General features: G+C 33.8%; 3 protein-coding genes across 3 annotated transcripts; 2 read left to right on the top strand and 1 right to left on the bottom strand.

Annotated features, from left to right (window-relative positions):
• The first annotated feature begins 2307 nt into the window (after positions 1–2307).
• LOC122595328 lies at positions 2308–3299 on the top strand. Its single transcript, XM_043767671.1, has 3 exons — positions 2308–2561; positions 2802–3104; positions 3209–3299. The coding sequence occupies exons 1-3, from the start codon at positions 2308–2310 to the stop codon at positions 3297–3299; spliced, it is 648 nt and encodes a 215-aa protein (XP_043623606.1).
• A 2719-nt stretch (positions 3300–6018) lies between these two features.
• Positions 6019–6771, top strand: LOC122595322. Its single transcript, XM_043767667.1, has one exon. It carries the CDS (start codon positions 6019–6021, stop codon positions 6769–6771), a length of 753 nt encoding a protein of 250 aa, XP_043623602.1.
• Positions 6772–15645: 8874 nt separating this feature from the next.
• On the bottom strand, positions 15646–23013 carry LOC122595230 (oxysterol-binding protein-related protein 1D). Its single transcript, XM_043767567.1, has 8 exons — positions 21824–23013; positions 20216–20569; positions 19945–20029; positions 19291–19769; positions 18410–18565; positions 17667–17975; positions 16955–17299; positions 15646–16029 (listed from the first exon to the last, which is right to left on the bottom strand). Exons 1-8 carry the CDS (start codon positions 22346–22348, stop codon positions 15856–15858), a joined length of 2427 nt encoding a protein of 808 aa, XP_043623502.1. The 5' UTR covers positions 22349–23013; the 3' UTR covers positions 15646–15855.
• Between the last annotated feature and the right edge of the window lie 1797 nt (positions 23014–24810).

The following is a 24810-nucleotide window of genomic DNA, read 5'->3' as shown; positions in this document are numbered from 1 at the left end:
AAAGTTCTATTTGAGGGTATGAAAACGGCTAAAATTACTATTGTGGGGTCTTGTATAAGTAGCCGGTCAAAAAGTATTTTGAATATAATTTCTCTTTTGTCTTATTTCATTTATTGTCTTATGGATTACATAGAAATTCCAAGTCATATCTCTATACAAAACACCAAAATATAATACATATATATATATATATATATATTTGGGTTCCATCTCCATTCCATCTTCATAGCCTCCGACCATCCTACCGCCGACACCACCTAAATCCGACTACCCTTTTGCCATTACAGATTTGGGATGCCATAATCACATATTCCCTATGGTAACGTCAGCTCATCATCAACATCACTAGTATATAATCACATCATCGGAAAATAAAAAACAACATACAAATTTTTCGGCCACCCCTACACCACCACCACAAAACTCATGAAATAATTTGAATAATCTTGATTGTATCTTTGTCCTCATTTAACGATTCTTATGTTCAACTCTTATTAAACAACCCAACTTAAAGATTTGAACCTTTTACTTAACACCACCGCAAATCTCCATAGCCGCCACCATAAAGTTTATGACGCCGACAGCGGTGGTTTTGAAATGGAAGTGGCTAGATGTCATATGGTATAAGGGAATATAAAAAAGTGGCTAAGTTGAATGGAACAAAATTTGGGGCCCCAAAAAAGGTTTTAGTGACAAGTTGAGAGACTTTTCAAGTAATTAGCCCTTAAAAATAAGGATAAAACCGGCTAGCTACTGTACACGTCAGCAAAAAGTGGTCACGGTTCTACTATAGTAATTTTAGCCGTTTTTATACCCTCAAATAAAACTTTTTTTTGTTGGAGCCTCAAAAAAGGTTTCAGTGACAAGTTAAGGGACTTTTCAAGTAATTAGCTCAATTTCTTATTGTTGACTATCGACCCCTTATTACGATTTTATTGTAATTGATGGTAGCCTCGCTGGTAATTTTGTAGCAAAGTGTGATGTAAATATCTATTTACTATAGTTTAACCTCTCCTCGTCCTTAAACAAAAAAAAAGGGGAAAAAAACTTGATATCATCTTTTACCGGTTAGAGGCTACTCAATGTCAGGGACTCATCCATTAAGGACTAGTCCCTATCAACGCCACATCAGCAAAAAAACACTCCAAGGACTAGTCTCCCCAAAATATACCCAATGCACTCATCCCTCAAATACTAGTCTTAGACTCACCAATTATTTAATTCTACCCCTTCATAATAATAATAATAATAATAATAATAATAATAATAGAAAGTATATTTAGAGAAAAAAAATAAGAAGTTTATTTATGTTAGGGTTACTTTTAAGTAAATATCAAAGTTTAGGGTAAAAACTGAAAAATTGACAAAAAAAAAAAAAAAGTGGACAAAAGACAAAACATCAAAGTTCACCTTTCCCATCGATCTTCTTCTTCTATTCATGAGCTTTGCCGGCTGCCGGAAAACTCAAATTTTTTTTTTTTTTTACAGAACACACACACATATGTATTTATATATATATATATATATATGAGAAAGAAAAACAAAACGGAACTAACTCGTCTCTAGATGAACGAAAGAGAGGGACGAAAGAGGCGAACAAACCATGGACGAGTCCCACCCAATGGTGTGGACTCGTCCCTCCACACCAGACGAGCAAAATAACGAAGGCATTGGGTAGCCGCTCATATGACTTGATATCGTCTTCAATGTTATATGAGTTGATATCGTCTTCATGAATGTTACATAAAAGATGCAAAATGTAAACAATTTTATCTCAAATTAAAATAAAAAATACTTAAGAAAATTAAAATTGAACCCTTTTCAATTCATTCATCTCCAAATACAAAAGCTTTTCCACTTCCAAGCCTTGTTAACCTCTTCTCACCCCTTCACCATTTCCACCCTGGACCACATAATATTGTATAACAAACTTGGTTGATTGGTAATTTACTAGGGGGAGGGGGGATCGACCGCGGGCTCAGTCTCAAGATGGAGCGGCATGGGCGAGCTTCGGCTGTCATGGAAGGGAGATCGCAGCGAGAAGGGGGGAACGATTACTTATCTCGCGGAGAGATGAAGAAGAAGGGGACCAAAAACGTAAATATTTCAAACGGTCATGTGACCGTTGAAGGACCATAGGTGTAAAGTTAGACGCTCCAGGGACTAAATGTGACAAGTCTGCCAAACTTTTTTTCTTTTTGAATTTCTATATATATTGTCGAATCCATTATACCAAAAACACAACCAAAGACCATTTATACTCTATATTTCTCCATTCAAACATAAATATTAACATATTTTCATCATATGGATCCATTATCTTTATCATCATCGTCGTCCGATGAGATTTATTCGGCTTCGGAATTTTCAATTCTTTTGCCGTTTCCTAATTTATCCACGGGTAGTAGCCTACCTTTTTTGCAAAGTGTTCTTGACGCGGTTGAAGACGCCACAGCAAGCTCCACCAAAACCCGCGCCTACATCGAGCGGTTTCGGGAACGAGCTCACGAAACGCTTATACGTGACTACTTTGTTGAAAACCCAAAGTTTGGCCCGATTTGGTTTCGTGAAAGATTTTGAATGAGTTAAAGGTTGTTTTTAAAGATTGTTAGTGATATTGAGCAACGTTACGTTTACTTTCAAGAGCGTGTAGATGGGTCGGGGAAAAAGAGTTTTGCTGCCATACAAAAATGCACATCCGCGGTGGAACAACTCGGAACAAGCAACCCTCCAGATAACTTTAATGACTACTTGTGCATGGCACTGAGAACTTCTCGTTAAAGCCTTGATCATTTTTGCAGCGTGGTCATCGAGTTATATGGTGACGAGTACTTACGTAGGCCAACTAATCATGATGTTGCACGGTTGTACGAAGCGCATGAACGGAGACACAAGATTCCAGGAATGCTAGGAAGTCTTGATTGTACGCAATTTGTTTGGAGAAATTGTCCTAAAGCGTTGAAGGGACAATACAAGAGAGGTGATCATCAATACCTCACGGTTACACTTGAAGCCATTGCTTCACAAGACTTGTGGATTTGGCATGCTTTTTTTGGTCCTCCAGGGTCGCTCAACGATATCAATATTTTGAATCAATCGACATTGTATATGAGGGAGCGAAAAATTCGATGGCTCCTGACTCTTCTTTTACCGTAAATGGCCATCGGTACAATCGGGGATACTATCTTACCGATGGAATCTATCCTAGGTGGGCGACTCATGTCAAGGAAATGGCATATCCAACCGAAACAAATGACAAGAAGTTCAAGAAATATCAAGAATCGGCAAGAAGGATGTAGAGCGAGCTTTTGGTGTTTTGAAAGGAAAATGGAGGATTTTGAGTCGGCTAATGCGAGCGATGACGGTTGACAAGATTATTAACATCGTGCACGCGTGTATTATATTGCACAACATGATTATAAAGGATGATGGAAGGGCAATATCACCGGTTTGTATTGTGGATACGGGAGATCAAGTGGTTTATAACCATGATGTAGTAGATGAAATAGAAGATGAAGATGTTCATCATCATCTTCGATATGATCTTGCAGAACTCGTTGGGAGACAAAATTTATCCCATCTCGATGACCCAACGGCTCAACCAACACCGATTGCTGATTTATTTTTGTAGTTTTTTTTATTCGTAATAAAATGTATGTGTTTTTATTTTATTTTATGTTTTGTATCTTTAATTTTTTAATCGCTAAATGAAATGTATGTGTTTTCTTTATATAGTTGGTTAGTTATAATTAAAAGGATTAATTATGTAAAGTTTATAATGTTAAGGGTAAATTATTAAAATGTGAAGAAAAAGTTGAAGAGTGATGGTTGCCACTAAAAAAGGGTTGGAAAAAAAGTTGAAGGGTTGAAAAGAGGTGGAGTTTTTTATTGGTTATTTGAAAAGGGATGAGAGAGTTCAACCCTCCACTCCCTCCCCCCTAATAAGATATATCGTATCTAAATATTTTGTGTTATAGTGTATAGTGTTTGGTGCAGTTTCTGTGCACCTATTATTGTCCGCTGCAATGCAATTCAGGAGATGGGCTATAGGAGTTTCACCTGTACTATATTGTCTATTTGTGTATGAGACATTATGAATGAGATGTTGTGTATGAGACATTATTTATACTATATTGTGTATGAGATAATGTCTATACTACATTAATCTCTATGAGATGATATCTATAAGACATTAATCTCTATGAGATGATATCTATACTACACTAATCTCTATGAGATAATAGTGTAGTATACGTCCTGTTAGCCAAAGCCCAGCCCAACCCAGATATGTATGTGACAGTATATATACGTGTTATAGGTCTAGGGTTTCAGCTGAATGGTTTTAGACTAGTCAGAAAGCTATTCACGGATCAGGGTAGAGATCGATGCCCTGTGTCCACCATGTAATTCTTTATCAAGAATCGTCTTTTTGATTGTAATCCGTAATCATTAAGATGTATTGTAAATGGATTCGTTATTGTAATCATTTGACTAATGATAAAAGAAGTATTATTGTTTATCTTTTGTTCTTATCATATATATATATATATATATATATATATATATATATATGGAAAAGTGAATATATGACTATCATGTATCCAAGCTTGGGTATAAATCCCCTCATATATTAATTTTTTAATATTTGTTGCAAAATAAATAAATCACATGGCCCTCATGATTTTTATGGTTTAAAAAATTGACATGTGAGGGGTTCTATACCCAAGCTTAGTTACAAGATAGCCACATATTCCCTTCCCTCATATATGTGTGTGTGTGTGTGTGATTATGTTATAGCCTCAAGAACGGATTCAGGTGGATTCCGCACATATGGATTCGTACAAATCTCGATGTTCTAGGATCAACGGGACCTAACATATAGTTGTTATCATATATTTACAAAATACATATATTATGAGTTTTTGATATGCTTTATGTTTTCAGGAGTTTTACATAATTTATACAATCTAATAAAACAAATCACTCTTTTTTTCTTAAACTTTCTGCCCTTGAAAAATCAAAAATACCTTTCTCCTTTATTAACTAATTTAAACATATCCATCTAATATACCTATAATATCCTTAATGAAATAATTTACAATATACATCCCTCGACACTTAAAATGACGACAATACCACCTTTAACATCAACTATTTTTACATTCACCACCATCACCGATTCACCACCCCACCGCCGTCCCACTGTCATCCCCACTCCCGCCCCTACCGTTACCACCGCTACCTACGCTATTACTACCACCACCGCCGCTGCATTGCGCGGAAATAACATCCCTCGACACTTAAAATGACGACAATACCACCTTTAATATCAACTATTTTTACATTCACCACCATCACCGATTCACCGCCCCACCGCCGTCCCACTGTCATCCCCATTCCCACCCCCACCGTTACCACCGCTACCTCCGCTATTACTACCACCACCGCCGCTGCATTACGCGGAAATAAGTCTATAATATGTGAAAGTTATTGTAATATTGTTAAATTCTATAGTTACTTTATTACGTTAATAATGACCCGTGAACATAATTTGAGGTTGTCATTTTTAACACAGGTTCTAAACATGCAAGCTTAAGAGTTTGATATCATTTTAATAAGGAAAACACTAGTTTACTATAATACAAGTCAACTTTGATTCCATTAAATTCAACGTCACTTTTTGATATTAGGGGCAAAGGTGCAATTGGCAAGTTTGATCGGCTCTTTTGTTTGGCTAGTATTGGCTCTTTGGCAACATTGTAGCATGTACATGTATCGGAAATATGCATCGGCCTATTCAATCGGCCACATTTGGCCGATACAAGTGAACATTGGGTTAGTGCCACGTGGCTAGTGACCGTTTGCTTTATTCCAAAAGTAAACGTTGGAGCGTTTTATTTATTTTTTTCCCCCAACTTTTATATATACACCCAATATCAAACAACTTTTATACATACACATTAATCAAATAACCAAAAAACAAACACACATACCTTATATCAATTTTCATTAGCCAAAATGTCTGACGACGAACAACTACCCGTAAAAATAATCCCTGAATTCGGAAGTTCCGATTTCTCGTCGTCGTTGTCTTTTGGCGGCTTCGAGTTCTTGGCTTCTGTTGCTCTTGCAACTTTAGAAAAAGACAATGCATCAACTTTTTCGACTAGAAGATTTATTTGGAGCGATCAGTACACGGCTCATGAGAAATTGATGGCCATGTACTTTGTAGATGATCCAATGTTTGATGATGAGGTTTTCCGTATGAGATATTGCATGTCGAAGCGGTTGTTTCTAAAAATCATAGAAGACATCACTGCATCATTTTCATGGTTTCGGGATTCAGTGAATGTGGTGGGTACTAGAGGGTTCTCGTCAATTCAAAGTGCACGTGCGCGCTACGACAACCTCGCCGATCACTATGATGAGGGGTTGTCGTTTTCTACTAGAACTGCACGTGAGTGTCTAGACAACTTTTGCATCGCCATAAAGCATCTTTATGGTGAAGAGTATTTGCCTTCTCCGGCTAGCCATGATGTTGCGCGTTTATATGAGGCGCATGAAGCTAGACATCATTTTCTAGGCATGATCAATATGTTGAAACAATCGCCATTATTTATTCCTGAAGCGAATGGGAAGTCTCTTGAGTACGGGGTTTACTATAAACGGTCGCCGTTACAGTATACGATAGTAGGATACTATCTAGGGGATGGTATTTACCCATATTGGTCTTATTTTGTGAAAGTGTATGCATACCTGGTCGCTCATTAAGAAAAGGTAATGAAGAAACTCCAAGAGTCTGCGAGAGAAGATGTTGAGCGAGCATTCGGGCTTCTGAAGAACAAGTGGGCTATCATAGAAGGACCGACACAGATGAGGAATAAAGAAAAGGTTGTTAACACGATGTATGCGTGTGTTATTTTACATAACATGATCCTCAAAGATGACGGCAACGCGATATCACCGGTGTACATCAGGGATCCTCCAAACGGTCTTCGTGTTACCTACCCTAATTTTCATTTTCAGTTACGTAACGAAGAGACGCATTACATGTCACACCCCCAAAATATTTAATTTTGCGGAAACGGAAGGTGTGAACAATTAGATGAATCACAATAACACATTATAACAAACGAACTCTAAATGAGACGTTATTGGATTTTATTTATAAACGAAGCATTTCTTTACAAGGAAAGTAGATACGTTCCTAGAACTTGAACAACTACTTCTAAAAAGAAATTAACTAATCAAAATGATTTGTTTCTCTAATGTATGCATATGAGACTCCAAACCAAGCATGGTCCGATACCGCCTTAACTTCTTGAGAATACAGTTTAAAAGACGTCAACATAAAGTTGGTGAGGTCATAGGTTTTACAACAATATAGTGTGATGGATAATAAGGTTGTAGTAATACCCTTACTAGTATAATCCCAATGATATCCTTGATCATTAATCCGAAATACTTTTGGAAATTTATTTCCATAATAGATAAGTCATAATATAAAGCTAGATAGGTATTATATTGTAATGAAAACTTAAATTGATATTCATACTATGAATATCCATAGGTTAACTATTAATACGGAAACCTAACAGATAATTCACATGATAATAATAATATATAGGTTGTTATTGCAGCCACAAAACTTTCTCAGATAATTCATATCATAACAATACACAGGTCTGTGTTGGAATTACAGAACCTTGTATTTTCCATAAGACCATATATGTATATAGGTCTTTACTGCCATCACAGAACCTTAATATATAATTCACATCTTAACAATATATATATAGGTTTTTACTGCTATCACAGAACCTTAATATATATTTCACATCTTAACAATATATAGGTTTTCACTGCCATCACAGAATCTTAATATATATATATATATATATATATATTTCATATCTTAACAATATACAGGGTTTAACTGTCATCACAAAACCTTAATATATATTTCACATCTTAACAATATAAAGGTTTTCACTGCCATCACAGAACCTCAATATATATATTTCACAATTTAACAATATAAAAGGTTTTCACTGCCATCACAGAACCTTAATATATACTTCACATCTTAACACTATAAAGGTTTTCACTGCCATGACAGAATCTTATATTTATATAATCCACATCATATAATATTTTCTCGAATCCGATCATACTAAATCATAATAGAACATACCATGTCCTCGAATTCGAGATAGTAGTTTAACATATTCATTCTTCAAATCTAAAACCGTGTATTCATATAGTAATTTGTTTTATGAAATATTCCCAGAGTGTATGAATATAAAAATGATATCCAATTTGTATATAACGTTTTCTCAAAATAAGTGCATCTCAGTATAAAATAATTTAGACAATGTATTCTCAGCCTAAAACGTAAAACAGTTAATAAGAGGCTATGAGTGTCACCTTAGGAGCAATGAAATGAAATGATGAAAATGTAATGAGATGACGAGCAAGTCAATTAGCCAAATCGGGAGATCCTAAACACCATATGATTTATTTACTTTCTTGTTTCAAACCTAAATAAACTATAAGGTTATTTATTAATACGCTTGTCAACGTTACTGATTTCGGTCTTTTCAATAACCTTTATAATTTATTTTTAAAATATTTATAAATGATATCTCATTTAGCTATATAAAAATCCTTAAAAAGCTTTTGATGAAATGCAGATAATAAGCTAACAATTAGCTTAAGATATGAATGAGAATAAAGAGACACTTGATAGTATTTCTTTGAACTGATACAGAATGTATTCGGAGACGAATACGAGTGTGTGTGTATATATATATAATATATAAAGGAGAGATACTTTAAATAGTAGGATTATAATCAATACAAAAATGTATTAATTATAAAATGAAGAGACACCTTAAGTGGTAAGAAAAACCAATATTATATTTCAAGTTGTGTTAGGGTTGACGTTGGGTCGAGTAGTATCCATACGGTGAACCAAGTTGCGTTTAGAATGCGAATCGCAAACCGTTTGCGAACTACAATCCGCTCTGTTGGTATACCCCATATATGCCCAAGGTCAATGGCAATCACGTTTAGAAATATAGTACGGTTAAAAGCGTATCAAAGATATGTTCTATCCATAAACCAAACAAATCAAAAATACGAAACTTCACAGATGGTGAATAGTAATTATATGAATTAGGATAGTTATATATATAAATATACATTTATTTATACACCATAATTAGTATAGAAAAAGTATTTGTTAAAAGTGTTTTACTCATGTATTTCTACAAAAGTGTCAACAATTTAATATTCATATAAAAGCGTTAATTAACGTATTTAAATGTAAATACATATCATTTGAGTATAAACTAAGTTGACAAACATTTCAATACATAACATATAGTTCTAAAATCATAGAGCAAAGTATAGTAAGATTTCATAGAAACACTTACAAGTATGATGAGTTTAGGAGTTATAAGATCAAAATAACGACGTAGTGAAGAACACCGATTAAGATTGATTGAATTCGGCAAGAACTTCGAATTGTAATCTTGATGAAAGTCTTGATATCCCGGCTCTAATTAGGAATTATAACAACCCCTTTTGGCGCTCTTTAGAAAACTTGAAGATAACAACTTTACTTGTGATTTTCCTTTGCACTTTAAGATCAAAGCGGCTTTCCTTTACTTAGAACTTCCAAGAGTTTAAGATTATTATTATGATTAAGGGAGATGGATAATTATAGAGTTTTGGAATACCAAATTGAGGGAGAAAGAATTATGGGAGGTGCAAATTGGAATGAGGTTTAAGCTTGCTATTTATAGGATTGAAATACTTGAAAGTTAAGTTAGTAATAGTAGGAAACTTGGAAGTCAAGTAATTAATAGTGTATGTTGGTTCTTGGAGGCCAAGGAAAAGGGCGTTTCTTGGTGGCCAAGGCAAGAAGTAGCATGGGGTGATGTGATCATTTTCTAAAGGTTAAAACAACAAATATCTAGTTAAATATGTTTATATAATTTGTGTAAGTATATAAAATGGAAAATGATTAATCAACCTAATTGGTGTGCCTAAAGATATGCCTAAATCCTTAAGAATTTGACATGTGGATTCCACTAATTCTCTTTCCTAATCTTGCCCCCTGATTTTTCCACATGTCATCATCTTACAATTAGGCACATCTTTAGGCACACAAAGTAGGTTGATTTATCATTATCCATATAAAATATATACCAGCTTTTTATAAACTTAAAGATAAAATTTATAAAGGATTAAATGATGTGTTCAAAATATGGTGGTGCAAGAAATATCTAGTAAAAAGGATTAATTACATAGTTTTTAACTTCCTTACTATTCATGGGATTTAATTAAATCTTTCAATTTTTCAAGTGTGTTATATTGTGAATTAAAAATCATATTAGAGTGTTAAAACACTAGATATTAGGTTCTACAAAGTATTAAGTTCATACGAGAAAGACTCATGCGAAAAATAAACGTTTTACGATTTCTCATGAATTTTGATCTTTTTATTTTCTATTTGCTCATCATCAAAGTTTTTAAACTTGCTAAGGGAGTTTATATATTAGACTAGATTTCAACATAATAATCAAATAAAAGTTTAACTCATACTTTATTATTACTTGATTAAGCTTCACTTAATTCATAATTAGGAAAAAACTAACTTAATAATCTTTTAATTAAAAATTTTTGTTGACCCGATTTTTGACGATTGTCACATTACATAATACGTCGTGATATTATGGAGCACGTGGATAATCTAGACATAGACATCAATGTTTAGTAATCGTTTTCTTTATTTATAAGTATTTGTGTGTTTTATGGATTAATTAAATGTAATGCTTTATTTAGTTGTATTGTGTTTTTTAAGTTTACAAAAAGTTTACGGTTTATTTGGAAAATATAAATTTGACAAATGTTGGCAAGAATTGACAACTACATCATGCAATTTGGCAAAATTTGGCTAGTTATTGGCAAATCCACGTGACAGCTTCCTATTTGTCGAAAATTAGCCAAAACTTTGCCAAATAGCCAATGTTTGACTCTGCACCCTTGCCCTTACCCGTCGAAATCTTTGTATCTGTTGGTGATATTTGCCTCTGAATATGCCATAAAATATTGGGAAATGATATATCTACATTCCTTTTTAGTTATTTGCAACAATTGTACATATTTTATAGCACAGTGTACAAATATTCAATGGATATATTATTATAGATGGCAAAAGGTTGTTATAGATATATATCACTTCTCTAAAATATTAAATAGAGCTAAGAGCCTATGACGGCAAGACCTTAGTTTCTATGTCCTTCACAAAAGTTCAAAGACTTTATTACAATATTGCCATCGCCACTAGCCAAAGTATGTTTGTTAACACCCTACAATGTGTGTCACTCTATCTCCAGATTAAATATACTTGCATCAACTTAAAAAGTTCCTTTTCGAAAAAAAGCAAGTGCAAGGGATGTCTTTTTGCCAAGAAAAGTCATTTCTTATGTTACCTTCCAATCCTATGAATTTATACTATTTCATGTTACATATATACATATAGAAGATTAGCTTTTAAAAAAAAAAATTAAGCATAAATCTCAAATTCTTATTGTTGTTTACGTATACTTAATTAATATTATTAGGATCTAATCAAACAATTAGGTATAAGCACTCCATATCCCTTTTTTCCTTTATCACCATAAACTTAATTAATTCTTTTCACATGTAGGTATTTGAAAGATTTGAGGCTGATTATTCTCGTGGATCATTGATTAAAGGTTTTTATTTATTGTACATGACTGGTGATTATTTTCTTTTGGGAAATGATAAATCCTCTTAAAAGAATAACCTAAAGATCATCATAACTATTAGATTTAGACATGTGCCAAAATCAGGGGGTAAGATTAAGAAAGATAATTAATGGATAACACTTTTTTCATGTTTTAAAGCTTTTAGCGGGATTTTAGGCTAATTTTTAGGAGGATTAATCATTTACCTTTTCTTTTTGCTCTATATATGCATTGATTGATGTAGATGAGAAGGATGTCATCTCCAAATTTTTTAATTTTTTTTTTTAAAGATAGTAATGGATAAATGGCTAACACCTTCCACATGGATGCGCTCACGTCGGTTCGACTTTTGACAATGCCTTAAAGGGTTTGTTCCCCATGTGTAAGATGAATATAACATTGCTAAGACCCTCTTACCACATTTACATGTGACATGATTCGAACTTGAGACCCTACAGAAAAAAACCACATTATGAAAACCCTCTGACCACTGAGCTAACAGCTCACCATTTGGGTTAATAATGTAGGAAGATTACATACCATTATTACTGTGATTAATAATCAAGTTCTATCACCTTATAGTGGTCAAACTATAATACTTAATGCATTTTGCGAAGACATAAAAAATGAATATAAGGTTAAGTTATTGAAAATGAATTTTGCGACAACATTGTTATCACATTATACGGATACCTATCTAGTATTTTTAATGTAAAAGTAATGATTTAGGAGTCTTTGTTACCTCAAAAGTTATTGTGATGAAATGAGACTTTCACTTTTCCTTTCGATGAGCAGATCTTGAATTGCAAAAGTGATATACAAACTTTTATATTGTGTTCTTGAGTTTTGTTGAGGGTAGAAAAAAAAAAATTTCAAATGATTTTAAAATAAAATGTGTTTTTGAGTTTTTTTTAGCAATGGAAAAGAAATCAAAGATAAGATTTAAAAGGATTTTTTAAGTGTTTTTTTTTTAAAAAATCTTTGTTTCATATTTGGGATGATTCGAAATGATTCAATCTCTTATATATTTATTTATCAGAAAAACAAAATATTAAACCTATCAATTCATCATACAATATAAAGAGATGCCCAATGCACTTGTTTCTCACTCGTTAGCTACTCGTCCTCTGCATATGTCCTTTCAGGGACGAGTCTACATCATTACGTGTGACTCGTTCTTGGGGGTTAGTCCTTCCAAAGACGAGTCTTATTGTAAGGGTGTGTGTGACGTTTAAAGGATTAATGGTGTAAAAGGTAGGTTCATGACTAGTCCTTTGCATTTAAGATGTTTTAGGGGGATTAGTTCTATAAGAATGTTTTGCTAATATGACGCTAACTAGAATTAGTCCTTCACATGATGAGTCTTAGTATTGGGTAGCCCCTAAGTGTACCAAATATGTATTTAAAAGGGAAAAAAATGAAAACATTGGAACAGAAACCGACAAATATATATGAAGAATATAAGTGCTATGAACACAAGTTCATTATATATTAAAAACACCATCACTAGAGACATTGATTCCATAAGACCATCCTTGTATGTTTTGTCCATGTAACAAGGACTCATGGTCGAATATATACACTACTAAATAAGTGGTGCACCATTTGTGTCTCTAGGTGCACTTTGGGAACAGTGTTTTCAACGTACGTGTGGGTGCCTGGGTAATGGCAAAAAGGGGTTTCATGGGCTGGTTGGAATCTATGTTGATGTTTCCTAGCAATTTGAATATAAGACCAACACTACATTCAAGAACGGTCATCTATATATGTAGTTTATTGAACCCAATGTGGTCTTATGTACTTGCTTTCAAATTTCAATTAGTCAAGATATTGGTGTACCGACTAACCAGATTTTTTATCTTATGTACATATGCAATCGGTGATAAATGATAATGGTCGTTAATAATCTTGCATTTCAACACAACTCGCTTTATCTATACGATGATAGTCTTACTTTTCAGCACAATTCAGCTCCATATATAGACTAAAATTATGTATCTATTTTTTTTTTTTTTAAAAGATGTGATCATTTGCTCATAACAGGGGATTTAGCTTACGTTGTCTTAACCAGGTCCGCGTTGGAGAGCCCCTCACCCTCAATACCTAGTAGGTTGAGAAACTCCCAACTAAACTGTCCAAAGACATGACATTTAATTGGGATAAAACCTTGCCCTCTCTGCAGGACTCAAACATGTTTCACTGGAGGACTTTATTGTGAAATTCCTTCAAATGTCATTCCCATGTCTCGAACTCGAGACCTCCAACATATAAAGCTAGTGCCTACTGAGCTATATAGGAAGTACTGTAGACTAAAATTATTAATTTATAAAAAATAGATTATTATATGATTGATTTAATTAATAGGGGTTTGCTAACTAGTTTTCCTGGATATTGGCTACGGTGTATTTCAATGAATTTAATTTTTTTTTAACTAATCAAAATATACATTTAACTTATAGGCTACTTTTTTTTTCTTTTCTGAATGACAAATTTGATCACCGATGGACCACTGAAATATCATTGTGCTACCAAGGTATCACCCGATTATATTCCCATTAGGTAATAATGACAATATACCAATTCAGATGAAAACTCAATAAATATGAAAAAAACTCCCTTGTGGGATTCAAACCCACGATCTTTTTGATCCCTAGGCCTTGTCCCAACATAAGATACCACTAGGCTAGGGATGAGCAAGATTATCGAAATATCGAAACCAAAAAGTACTGATAGGGATTCAGGTTCGTATCAGTTTTAGAGATTTGGTGAAATCCGTTTCGGTATGGAAAAACTGATTTAGTAGTAGCGAAATTTAGTTTTCCCAGAATATGTAGTATGTATAGTGTATAATCTTAGTTATGTTTAATTTAGCTATGTAAAAAGATATTTATGCAAAGTTCATGATGTTAGTATACCGATATTCTATACTTTGATCATTGTGGTATGTGTGTAGACTCTAGACATACAGTCAATGAAGATAAAGGTCTTGTATACGACACGACTGGAAAGCATGGCATCGTCTTTTTGTATACAATTGAATGAAATCTGTTACAACTTTAGTTTTACATATATAGTTAATTGTTAGTGACATGGTTCCAAATACTCTATGGCAAATTCAATACCATATACATATATGGTGCGGAACCGAAGATCTCGGTACCGAAACCAGTATTGTTTGGTACTGTCACCTGGAGTTCGGTACGGTATTCGGTAAAGGGTTTTGGGGTTTTTCGCTTTCAGTATGGTTCGGTACGGTATTGGTACCTAGACCATCCCTACACGGCTACACTAGGCTATTAAGCCATTGGTGTAGGTAACATTTGCTTCTCTGTTTTGTTTTTTTTTTTTAAAGTATTTATATCAAAACAATAGTAGATCATCATACAGTTTGTTCAACCCATTAAAAAGACTAGCAGATCAAGTTTGAGCCTAACCCATCGAGTTAGTGGTCTACTTTGAGCTTGCTCAGAGTGTCAGACTCGCTGTCACCCAGTAGCCTAATGTTTGTTTTCAAACTCAGCATTGCTAGACTAGCCAAAATTAAACAAACCAAGCCAAGGTTGATGCATTTTAAATCCTGTAGAAGATAATAAATGTACAAAAGCAGGGGAAAAGTTACCTAATTTCTCTTGAACCGTGTATCAAAACCCAGTAATGCTCAAACACATCCAAAGACATAAAATTTTTACCTTTGCATTATCCTTTTTAATGGAAAGTGGCATCGGTTCTCAAAATTAAAGCATAAGCCTACACCATATAAACAGAAGCGGAAAAGAAGATCATAAAAGAATGACCTAAATGAATAAGTCCTACCAGGACAAAGAACAATTGGGGAGCCTTGATTACAAAATACGGGGGAAAAAAATTCAACTTGAGAACCCATATTCATTGATGCAATTTAAAAAGAAAACGGATGATAACGAACCTACTTTCAGAACAAAGTTTTTCATGATTTTCCTTTTATTTCTTTTTAGAAATTATATACTTGCCAGCCTCAGTCGTGTTACATGAAAAATACAGCCACCATAGCAAGCTTTTTTAATAGCTACAATATCACCTATACCGAATCTCCTGCTTACTGTTCTTCTACACAAGGAATCGAGTCAACACACTGACCAAATATATCAGAGATTCCGTTCCAATCTCTTTTCTCTCTTGTTTCCCAGTATCCACCAACATAACGAAAACAACCATCTTCATCTTTTTGGAACCACCTTGGTCGCCATCCTCTTTCTTGCAGTTTTCTTGCCTATCCACACATATATAAGCAAAATTAAAGTCAGCAACCATTGCAAAAATGAAACAAAGTGTATTTTAGTTTGGGACCAGTCCCTTTACTAAATTTCCAAATTTCATTGACATTTTAGATCAATTTCTGTTTAAGCTAACTTTTCTATTGTTCCATTGAAGATATATAATATATTATCCCAAAGATACCCAACCATAAATAAAGGGGTTGAGATTACCACCATTTTTAGTAAACTATATGAATATGTTGCAATGGTTCTATCTGTTTAACATCATTCTATGTTTCCATCGTTCTAAAGGATTATTTATTAATCAAATATCTAACTACCCACAAGAGACACACAAAAACTTGCTCATCTTTATAAATACTAAAAGACAACCGACCTAATAGCTTATTAACCAATCATAGCTCTTGATTTTATCAAATTAAAAATTCATGATGTCATTATTAATTTAATTATAAATTAAAAATCCTAATAATCATTATCTAAATATATTAATATATTATAATTATATTAATGTTTATTCAAATACATAAATTATTCAGGGAATTATACAATTCTAATAATATACTCGTAAAGCGTAGTAACTATTTTGTAGAAATGTGCAGATAATGATATGGGAACAAATGTGTTTTCTGATCAACTCAACAGATAATAAAATAGACACTGTTTCATACTCGGCCAAACAATTTAAAAATTCTCATTTACCCATTCTGGTTGTAATTTTAGGTCGACATCATTCTTATATGTTGCTACTAACTAAAACTATTTTTTGACATTTCTATAAAAATCAAACATCTATATATATATATATATATATATATACATAGATATATATCTGTATTCAAATAGTCAAAGGTCAAGAGGAAGTATATGGTTTCTTAGAGTCGAAACCTAATCCAAATCACACAAGTAACAACGTACCTGTCTCTGTAATTGTTCAAGTCTAAGTTTCTCTGAATTTGCGAGCTCATATTCCCCATTCTCCAAGTGGCGCTGATCTGGTCTGAGCCTGGAGTCAGTTGGAGGCAGCTTCTCCCTTAGACCAGGTGTTATTTCGTTCAAAGATATTGCAAATGATGTAAGGTTATATCTCGTCTTGGTAACAGACTTATCTCTTTCCCACAACAAAACGGCTTCTGTCATTGGATCATAACCCTTTGGTTTCGTTGTTGGGTCTCCCAACACATAGTACATAGCCTCATCCCACTTACCCATCAACATCGCTACCTTCTCTCCTGTTCTGTTGTCGTGCACAAACCCGTGCACCTATATTTTGTATCGCAAGTAGGTCAAACAAAAGAATTTCTAGCTATAAGGGGTGTTGATCAAACAAATTAAAAGTCAATAGAAGTCTAACTTGAATGCACACAACCTCCAGGTATTTCCTATTCTAAGATCTAGTTTACTATCAGAAAAAATGTTGTAATAATGATTATTAACCCCTTAATTCTTTATTATCACATAAGAAGAGGGAAATACGAGTGTTAACTGGTCAACCCAACCCAAATACTTCCCATTTCGGACCCAAACTGTTTCAACCCATAACCAACCCGCTCAACCCTTTCATTTTACCACCTCTAGAGACTACTGTTGCAAGGAAAAAACTTGTAGAACGTGTAGATATTATTGTTACCTGATGCGGATTTCTGTCTATAATAGACTGCTCCTTGAACTTGAGTTTGCAAGAGTAGTTACCACTACCCTTGATACGCATGGTACCGTAGTGATCGCAATAGATTTTACCAAGAATGATATTGTAAATAGAGGTAGTGACCTTACTCCATTGAAATGTTTCACCATCCTCAAATTGCAGGGTAAGCACGCCCACAGGATCCAATTGAATAGAACGCCCCCAAAATTTCCCCTTAAGGTTGGAATCAGCCCAGAACTTCCAGCCTCTGCCTTCACAATGGCAGGCAACAATCATAGGATGGTGACTTACCTAAAAAGTGAGAAAATTAATACATCATATCATTCTTTATTGTCAGACCTTTAACAGAGAAAAGAACTTCCTCTCTAAACAGCCATGTAAAGTTATGCTGGCAAATTTTAACAATTTTCTTGAATAAGAAATTAAGGACCGATTTAAGAAAAACAACAGCGAAAGTGTAGTTCTAATACATAAACCCCCTTAAATCATTTTAACCAGAAACAGTATACTTTTTGTAATTATATTTATTTGCACGAATTATATATTTATGGAGAAAATAAGTATTTTGGGTCAGACAGACATAGTCTAAACTCTACCAAAGTTGCCCCATTTTATCTTTTACCAGGTACACAACCAGTTTTGACCAGCAGGATTTGGTACCGCTAATGTAAAGTGAGAAGCCTAAACGAATGTGTTACATTAAAGAAAATCCAGAGTATATTTACCTTTTCGGAGAAGAAACGTAGTCCCTTGTCAGGATATTCTGCTTCGTAAGTCTCGCCAAGGAGAGGGTTAAAAGGTTTGCATTGCCGACCTTCTGTCGAAGCATAACCAGAAACAGCAAAAGCCGCAATGCTTAGTATTCTCATCAAATCATTCCCCTGCATTGGTACAAGTTTGAGGTCAGTACAACTTTTAAAAGCCAAACATTGTGACGGAGCTCGTTTTCTTTTGAACAGATATCATAATACTTAAAATTCAAACAAGTTTATAAGAACCTCATAACTATATAGGGATAGGGGTCAGCTAACAGGAGTGTTGGGAATCGCATTTCACATATAAATTTTATAACTTTTATAATAAGCACAGCATCGAATTTTTTTAAGGATCGCCTAAAACAGTTATTTCCAAGCATGCAGTTTGATTCACATTATAGCAGTTTGATTCATAATGTCATCTAACTCGATGTGGTAACTTGACGTCTTGACTAAGTTCGATGCTTTTACTTATCATGGGTCAATTCAGGTTATTTTTCTCTAGCAGGTCAAATAGAAACATAACATCTGTATTTATTGCATTAAGCTTCCTAGTCATGTTATCATGATACTAAATCATAATAGAATCATAGAAATGATGATAGCTTTATTATTTCAAATCATAGTACCAGATAATATTACTTGTTTTGACCCAACACCCAGATCACCGGACCGATCAACTTGACACATATAGCTCTAAGTATAAAAGCGAAATATCACAAGACCATTAACCTTAACTAGTTACACCCCAAAGAAAAATGGCAAATCATTAATCATCAAGGACTAAACTGCCAGTACAATACCATTGACAACATAATTTCCATGCATTAAGTATAGCTTGAGTACCTGACCTGCTTTCCCCATTCCAAAGCACGGTCAACCAAACAAGAATACTCCAAATCCTCAAAGCACTTTTGTAATGAAGAAAGTGGTTCGTTAAAATAAACAGGGAGGCAAACACCAGAGAGGTCCTTTCCAATGTTATCTTTAATTATGGACCATAAACCAACTGGTTTTTCTTTTTCCTTTGGCTCAGGTAAACTGTTTCTTCTTTTGATCTGAGGATACTGAATTAAATTGATTTCGGTTCCAGCCCCTCGTAGACGACCAGATAAGAAAGAGTCCTTTTCATTTGACAAAGAAGTAGAACCATTTCCTGTATTTTCTCTACTCCGATAGGAAGCACATCTTAAAACATCAGCAGACATGAATTCATTTGTGTCAAAAAACGTTCCATTTTCTTCGTCTGTTTCAATGTAAACTCCATATGGGCTTTCATTGTCTGCATCGGAATCAGATCCACTGCCTTCTGACATTATAGAATAGAAATCTGTTGCAAAGGCCAGCAAGATAAATATATCAAAGGATATTATTCTTTTACTAATAACCAACAACATTCTTTTTAAATGTTAAACAGCAAGCAATCACAATAAAGGTTAGCGTTTACAAACATGTATATCTCTTAGCTAGTCAATGAGAAGATAAACTCATAAAGCTTAGCTTACCACTAAATCTTCTATCTTGCCCACATGAAGAATCCCGCTCTTTTGTTTCATCCACCACAGTTGTTTCCAGCTCAATTTTTTCAGTCTGCAAATCAGAGACTCTACAAATCAATGCAAAATTTTGAACTTTCATGAAACAGATGTTTTAAAAGACCGAATCAAATTGCAATACTAAAAGTAAAGGGAAAAAGAATATGTAAAATCCAGAACATTGTATGATTCTTTCTGGCCCAAACACAAGATTTGTTCATATGAAAGGATAAAGGAATACCTCTAATCGTCTTAACGTGTCTAGGAGAACGATGTGTTTCAGTTGAAGAGCCTTCATTTGGTTTTGCAGGGCAGAGAGTTCACTCAGCATAATTGACTCACAATCTTTTATTACTTCCTCTATTATTCCTTCCTGGGATAATCGGGATCGTAGTTTCTCGGTTGAAATAACCATGTCTTCGGAAGGAGCAAGATCACCTGTAGACAATCTAGGGAATTTATCCTTGGCAGCTAGGAGGGATTCAATCCATGCAGATCTGTCTTCTCTAGATATGCACCGTAAATGAAGAGTTTTGGTTCCAGAGAATATCGATAGTCTTTTGTCGTCTGACTTGCTTGCCCTTACAGAAGAGACCTGTATGTCATATTATTTAGATTAGAATGGGATACAGAGGCATCTACTTGAAAAATAATTGAATTTCATGGGAACTTAAAAGAGAAAAGCAATGTAATATCAACAGCATTAAAGATGAGAACAATGGTTCATAATGAAGTCCTTGAATATAGATTATGTCAGCAATGAAGATAAATTATCCACAATCAGAGAATTAAGGAGGAAGAAAAGTGTATTATAATTTACAACACAATGTTAATAATAGTTCATTTCAGAAGATTCCATCTCAATGTCATTACAACGGAAACTATATCAATAATCAATATATAATTCCACGGCTATCTACATGTGCACAATATTGCAGATTCAAAAATCAGATTCAGAGAACTATCATTAGTGCTGTATTGACTATTGAGTTCTGATCAGTCTCACACAAGAATAAGTGATGAATCTTCATCTATATCGCTTTACACTTGGCTAAAATGAAACATTAAGCACGTATTTTATCTAGCAAGTCCACAGAAGAAACACTAAACAATTGTCAGGGTCTATCGGAAGTACAATTCAACTTCAAGTTTCACTAGAAAATGAGCAAATGATTTTTATTAGGTCTAGTCAACATAAAGAAGCTGGCCTATTTAGGAAATCATTTTATAAACTTCTTTATTTCAGGATAGTAAAACAACAAAGAATATGAAAACAAAGACTTTCCACTTTAAGAAAACAATAATTATTTGAGAGATCAGATCCATCTGCTATATGTCATATCTGTTTTGCTTTAAAGCTAAAGAGAATATTTTGTGTTCCATAAAGTCCAAATCACAAAAATTATACAATGCCGTATTGCCACCTAACTAAATGTCCTGTTGTCTATGTTTATATGGTAGCAACGACATGGTAAAATTCACAAAAGCAGATAAACTTGGTACCCACAATTTTTATAAGGCACCCGATCATGCTTGTCCTTTTATTGCAACCTAGTGGTTGTAATTGCTAATATGCAAACCAAGTAGAAAACAACACTAGAACATATCAAACCAAGGATGGCATTGCCAGTTTCAGATCAATTCTGTGTTGCTTTTTTAAAAACTATTAGAGATCAAGTAAAATTGCACTCTGCAATATCTTAGCGATTTTTATTTTTCTCTTTGCATTATTAGACACTACAACATGAATTCACTAAGTAGATGTTAAAACATTATATTAGTACTAAGCTATGCAAGTGTAAATAAAATCTATAAACATTAGGAATTAAAGTAAGATAAGAGTTCAAACCTTTAAATGTATCTCTCCATAAGGCTTCCATTGTCTAGTACCAAATCGATTACAGTGATTACTCCCATTACTCCATTTCCTCATATACCTAACCGACTCGTCGCCAATGACCTTAAACCCTTTCTCTCTACCGGGACTAAACACAATCTTATCCGGTCCATGTGTCTTATAATAAGACAAAACTCCATCTTCCAATGTAAACCATCTAGATCTCCATCCTTTACCATAATTCACCCATTTATACAGAATCCCAGCCACAACACCACCGCCACCACCAAAAACTACCGATTTTGGTAGATTCGAATCCTTCTCCCTCACTTCAACCTCACAATCCTCAACTTCATTAACAATTCCATTATCCACATCTGTACCTACAGACGAAACCTGAGCCGAAAAACTCGGCGGCCTACCATTCCTTCCTGAACTCTCAAACCCTAACTGACACTCAGGCTGTGATTTCACCACAGGCGAATTGTTCCGGTCCTTATCTATCGATACCGGAGCAATACAACACAAAGGATTCATTTTTAAACCTAAACCTAATCACAACTCAATCGAAAAACCAAAAACCGCTAAACTACGTCGTTTCAAAACAACTGTGCCTGATCGGAGCCAAAAATGCTAAGATAAATACATACAAAAAAACAAAAATATCTCCAAACGACGTAGTTACGGAGCAATAACGGTATCCGATCGGTAATTAATATAGCAAAATGCTAACTAATATCTCAAAACGATGTCGTTTCGGAACTTAAAAGATCAGTTAGCAAAATGCTAGATAAATACATAGATAAATAAATTAAAAGGAAAACGAAAATCTCCAAAAGATGCCGTTTCGGAAGAATAAGTAGTACTAGTAAGTAGTGGTAGTATCTGATCGGAGATCAGACTATAATAACGGTAATGAGATGAATTATTACATACTGTATATAGATATAGATAATATGTATATATGTATAATGAGAGAGAGAGAGAGAGAGAAGGAAAGAGTACAGTAAAATGTGGATCAGAGAGAGGGAGTAGGTGGAGCGCAATTAAGGATAGAGAGAAGAAATGATGAAAATGGATGAGTGGAGTGAAGAAGAAAAGAGATCCAATGAATTCATTGCGTTGCTCTGCTCTGCTCTGCTTTGCTTTGCTTGGCTTGCTGACTGTAAAGTAATAAGTAAAAAAACAGTGTGTGTTTTTAAGTGTGTGAGAAAGTGAGATTTGTCAGATAGATAGAGAGGGAAGGAAAGGCGTAGGATAGATTGGTCCGCAGTGGAGGGTATTAAATATAGAGTTGATTGTATATTCGTCCCTTTGGTTTTATTTTCGTGATTTTTATTTCCTATTTAAAGATTCTAGTTCAAACTATTCATTTGTTTCAAGTTACATATTTAAAGGGATTTTTTTTTCTTAAGGTGAAATTTGCGTGTCATGATTCAACAGCGAGAGTTATATCATACGTTATCTTAACCGGGTTCGCGTTAGAGAGTTCACTCGAAGTAAAAATGCCTATTTAAAATACCCAAGAGGGGATAACCTTCTACTAATCCGTCCGAAAGTACGACGACTAATATAGTAAATCTTGTCCCTTCGTACTTGAAACTGGGTATACCCACTCTAAACATCCATAGAAGGGCTACTTATATCTTAAAGTTGGTAAAAAAAAAAAAAAAATTCGAACCTGAAACCTATAGGTCACTAGGGGACTCCACATCACCACACCAACTCATCGTTGATTAAAGTAAATATAAATAACCAAATAAAAAAATCAAATTAATGTAACTTGCAACAAAATTGATGATATCATCAATATAACTTGCAACAAAACTAATAATTTAGACTTATTGAAAAAAAATTAAACCACAAATATCTCTATTATTATTTCCTGTTTCGGTACTTGTTTCGTACTTCTAGCTTCTCGCTAGTTTTATTTTAATAAAAGCCTTTTTGAATGTTAAAAAAAAAACCTTTATTAATTAAAAGGAAATCTAATAGCCTATTCATCCCATTTAAACTATATAAAGCCCCAAACAACTAATTCAAGAAAAAAATACATATACTGTTATTCCAGCAAATCTAACGGAAAACATATATATAAAAATCAGAAAGTCTCCTCAAAATACTCCGCATATGTCAATTAATCTATGTCTCATTGAAAATTTATATATTTTCATATATCCCAACTTATGAGATATAATTACTTATTTTACCAAAATGCAAGATTTCAATACATATATACTTATTAAAAACTATGCTTCAGGGATATATGTAATTATGCCTCATAAGTTGGATATATATAAAAAACACTCATATATTAAAGTGTATATATGTAACCATAGGTGTGTATTATTGTTTATCTAGAAAAATGTTAGTTTCTTTTATTAGACTTTAACACTTCTTGGATATTTCTTGGCCACTCGTAATGGTCATCATGAAGCTCATGCCAGATTCTCGATTCGTCACACAAGCACACACCATTGTATCATCATGAAGCTCATGCCAGATTCTCGATGCGTCACACAAGCACACACCATTGTGTTTGTATTGTAACATTTGTCGGATTCATTTTTTATGTATATAAAATATAGACCGTGTTTGGAGTGATGGTGAAATGGGGCGAAATTAGTCCACAAAAAGAGAAAAATGGACAAAAAGAGACTACTCAGTTGTGGTAATAGTCTATAAAGAGTTGAAAATAGAAAGAAAAAAAAAAGGTTAACTACATAGGTATTAGTCTAAAAAGAGCTGAAAGTTAAAAAAGAATAAATAACTTTTATACGAGATAATTATATATCATATTTATGGTTTTTGATGATACATTTAACGTAAAATTATAACTTTTTTCCTATTTTTTTTCTTTCCCTTCTAACTCAATAATACATTTAATTCTCTATTTTCTTTTCTCTTCGTTGATTTTACTTTGAACTCAAGAATGCTTTATATTAATATATAAGTTTCTTTAGGGATTAATCACTGGAAGATCAATGTATTTTTCCTTT

Source organism: Erigeron canadensis, chromosome 4 (assembly GCF_010389155.1).
Source record: "Erigeron canadensis isolate Cc75 chromosome 4, C_canadensis_v1, whole genome shotgun sequence".
In the NCBI taxonomy this organism is placed as follows: domain Eukaryota; kingdom Viridiplantae; phylum Streptophyta; class Magnoliopsida; order Asterales; family Asteraceae; genus Erigeron; species Erigeron canadensis.
The sequence above is the reverse complement of the archived record's forward strand: the minus strand, read 5'-3'. Positions and strand labels throughout refer to the sequence as shown.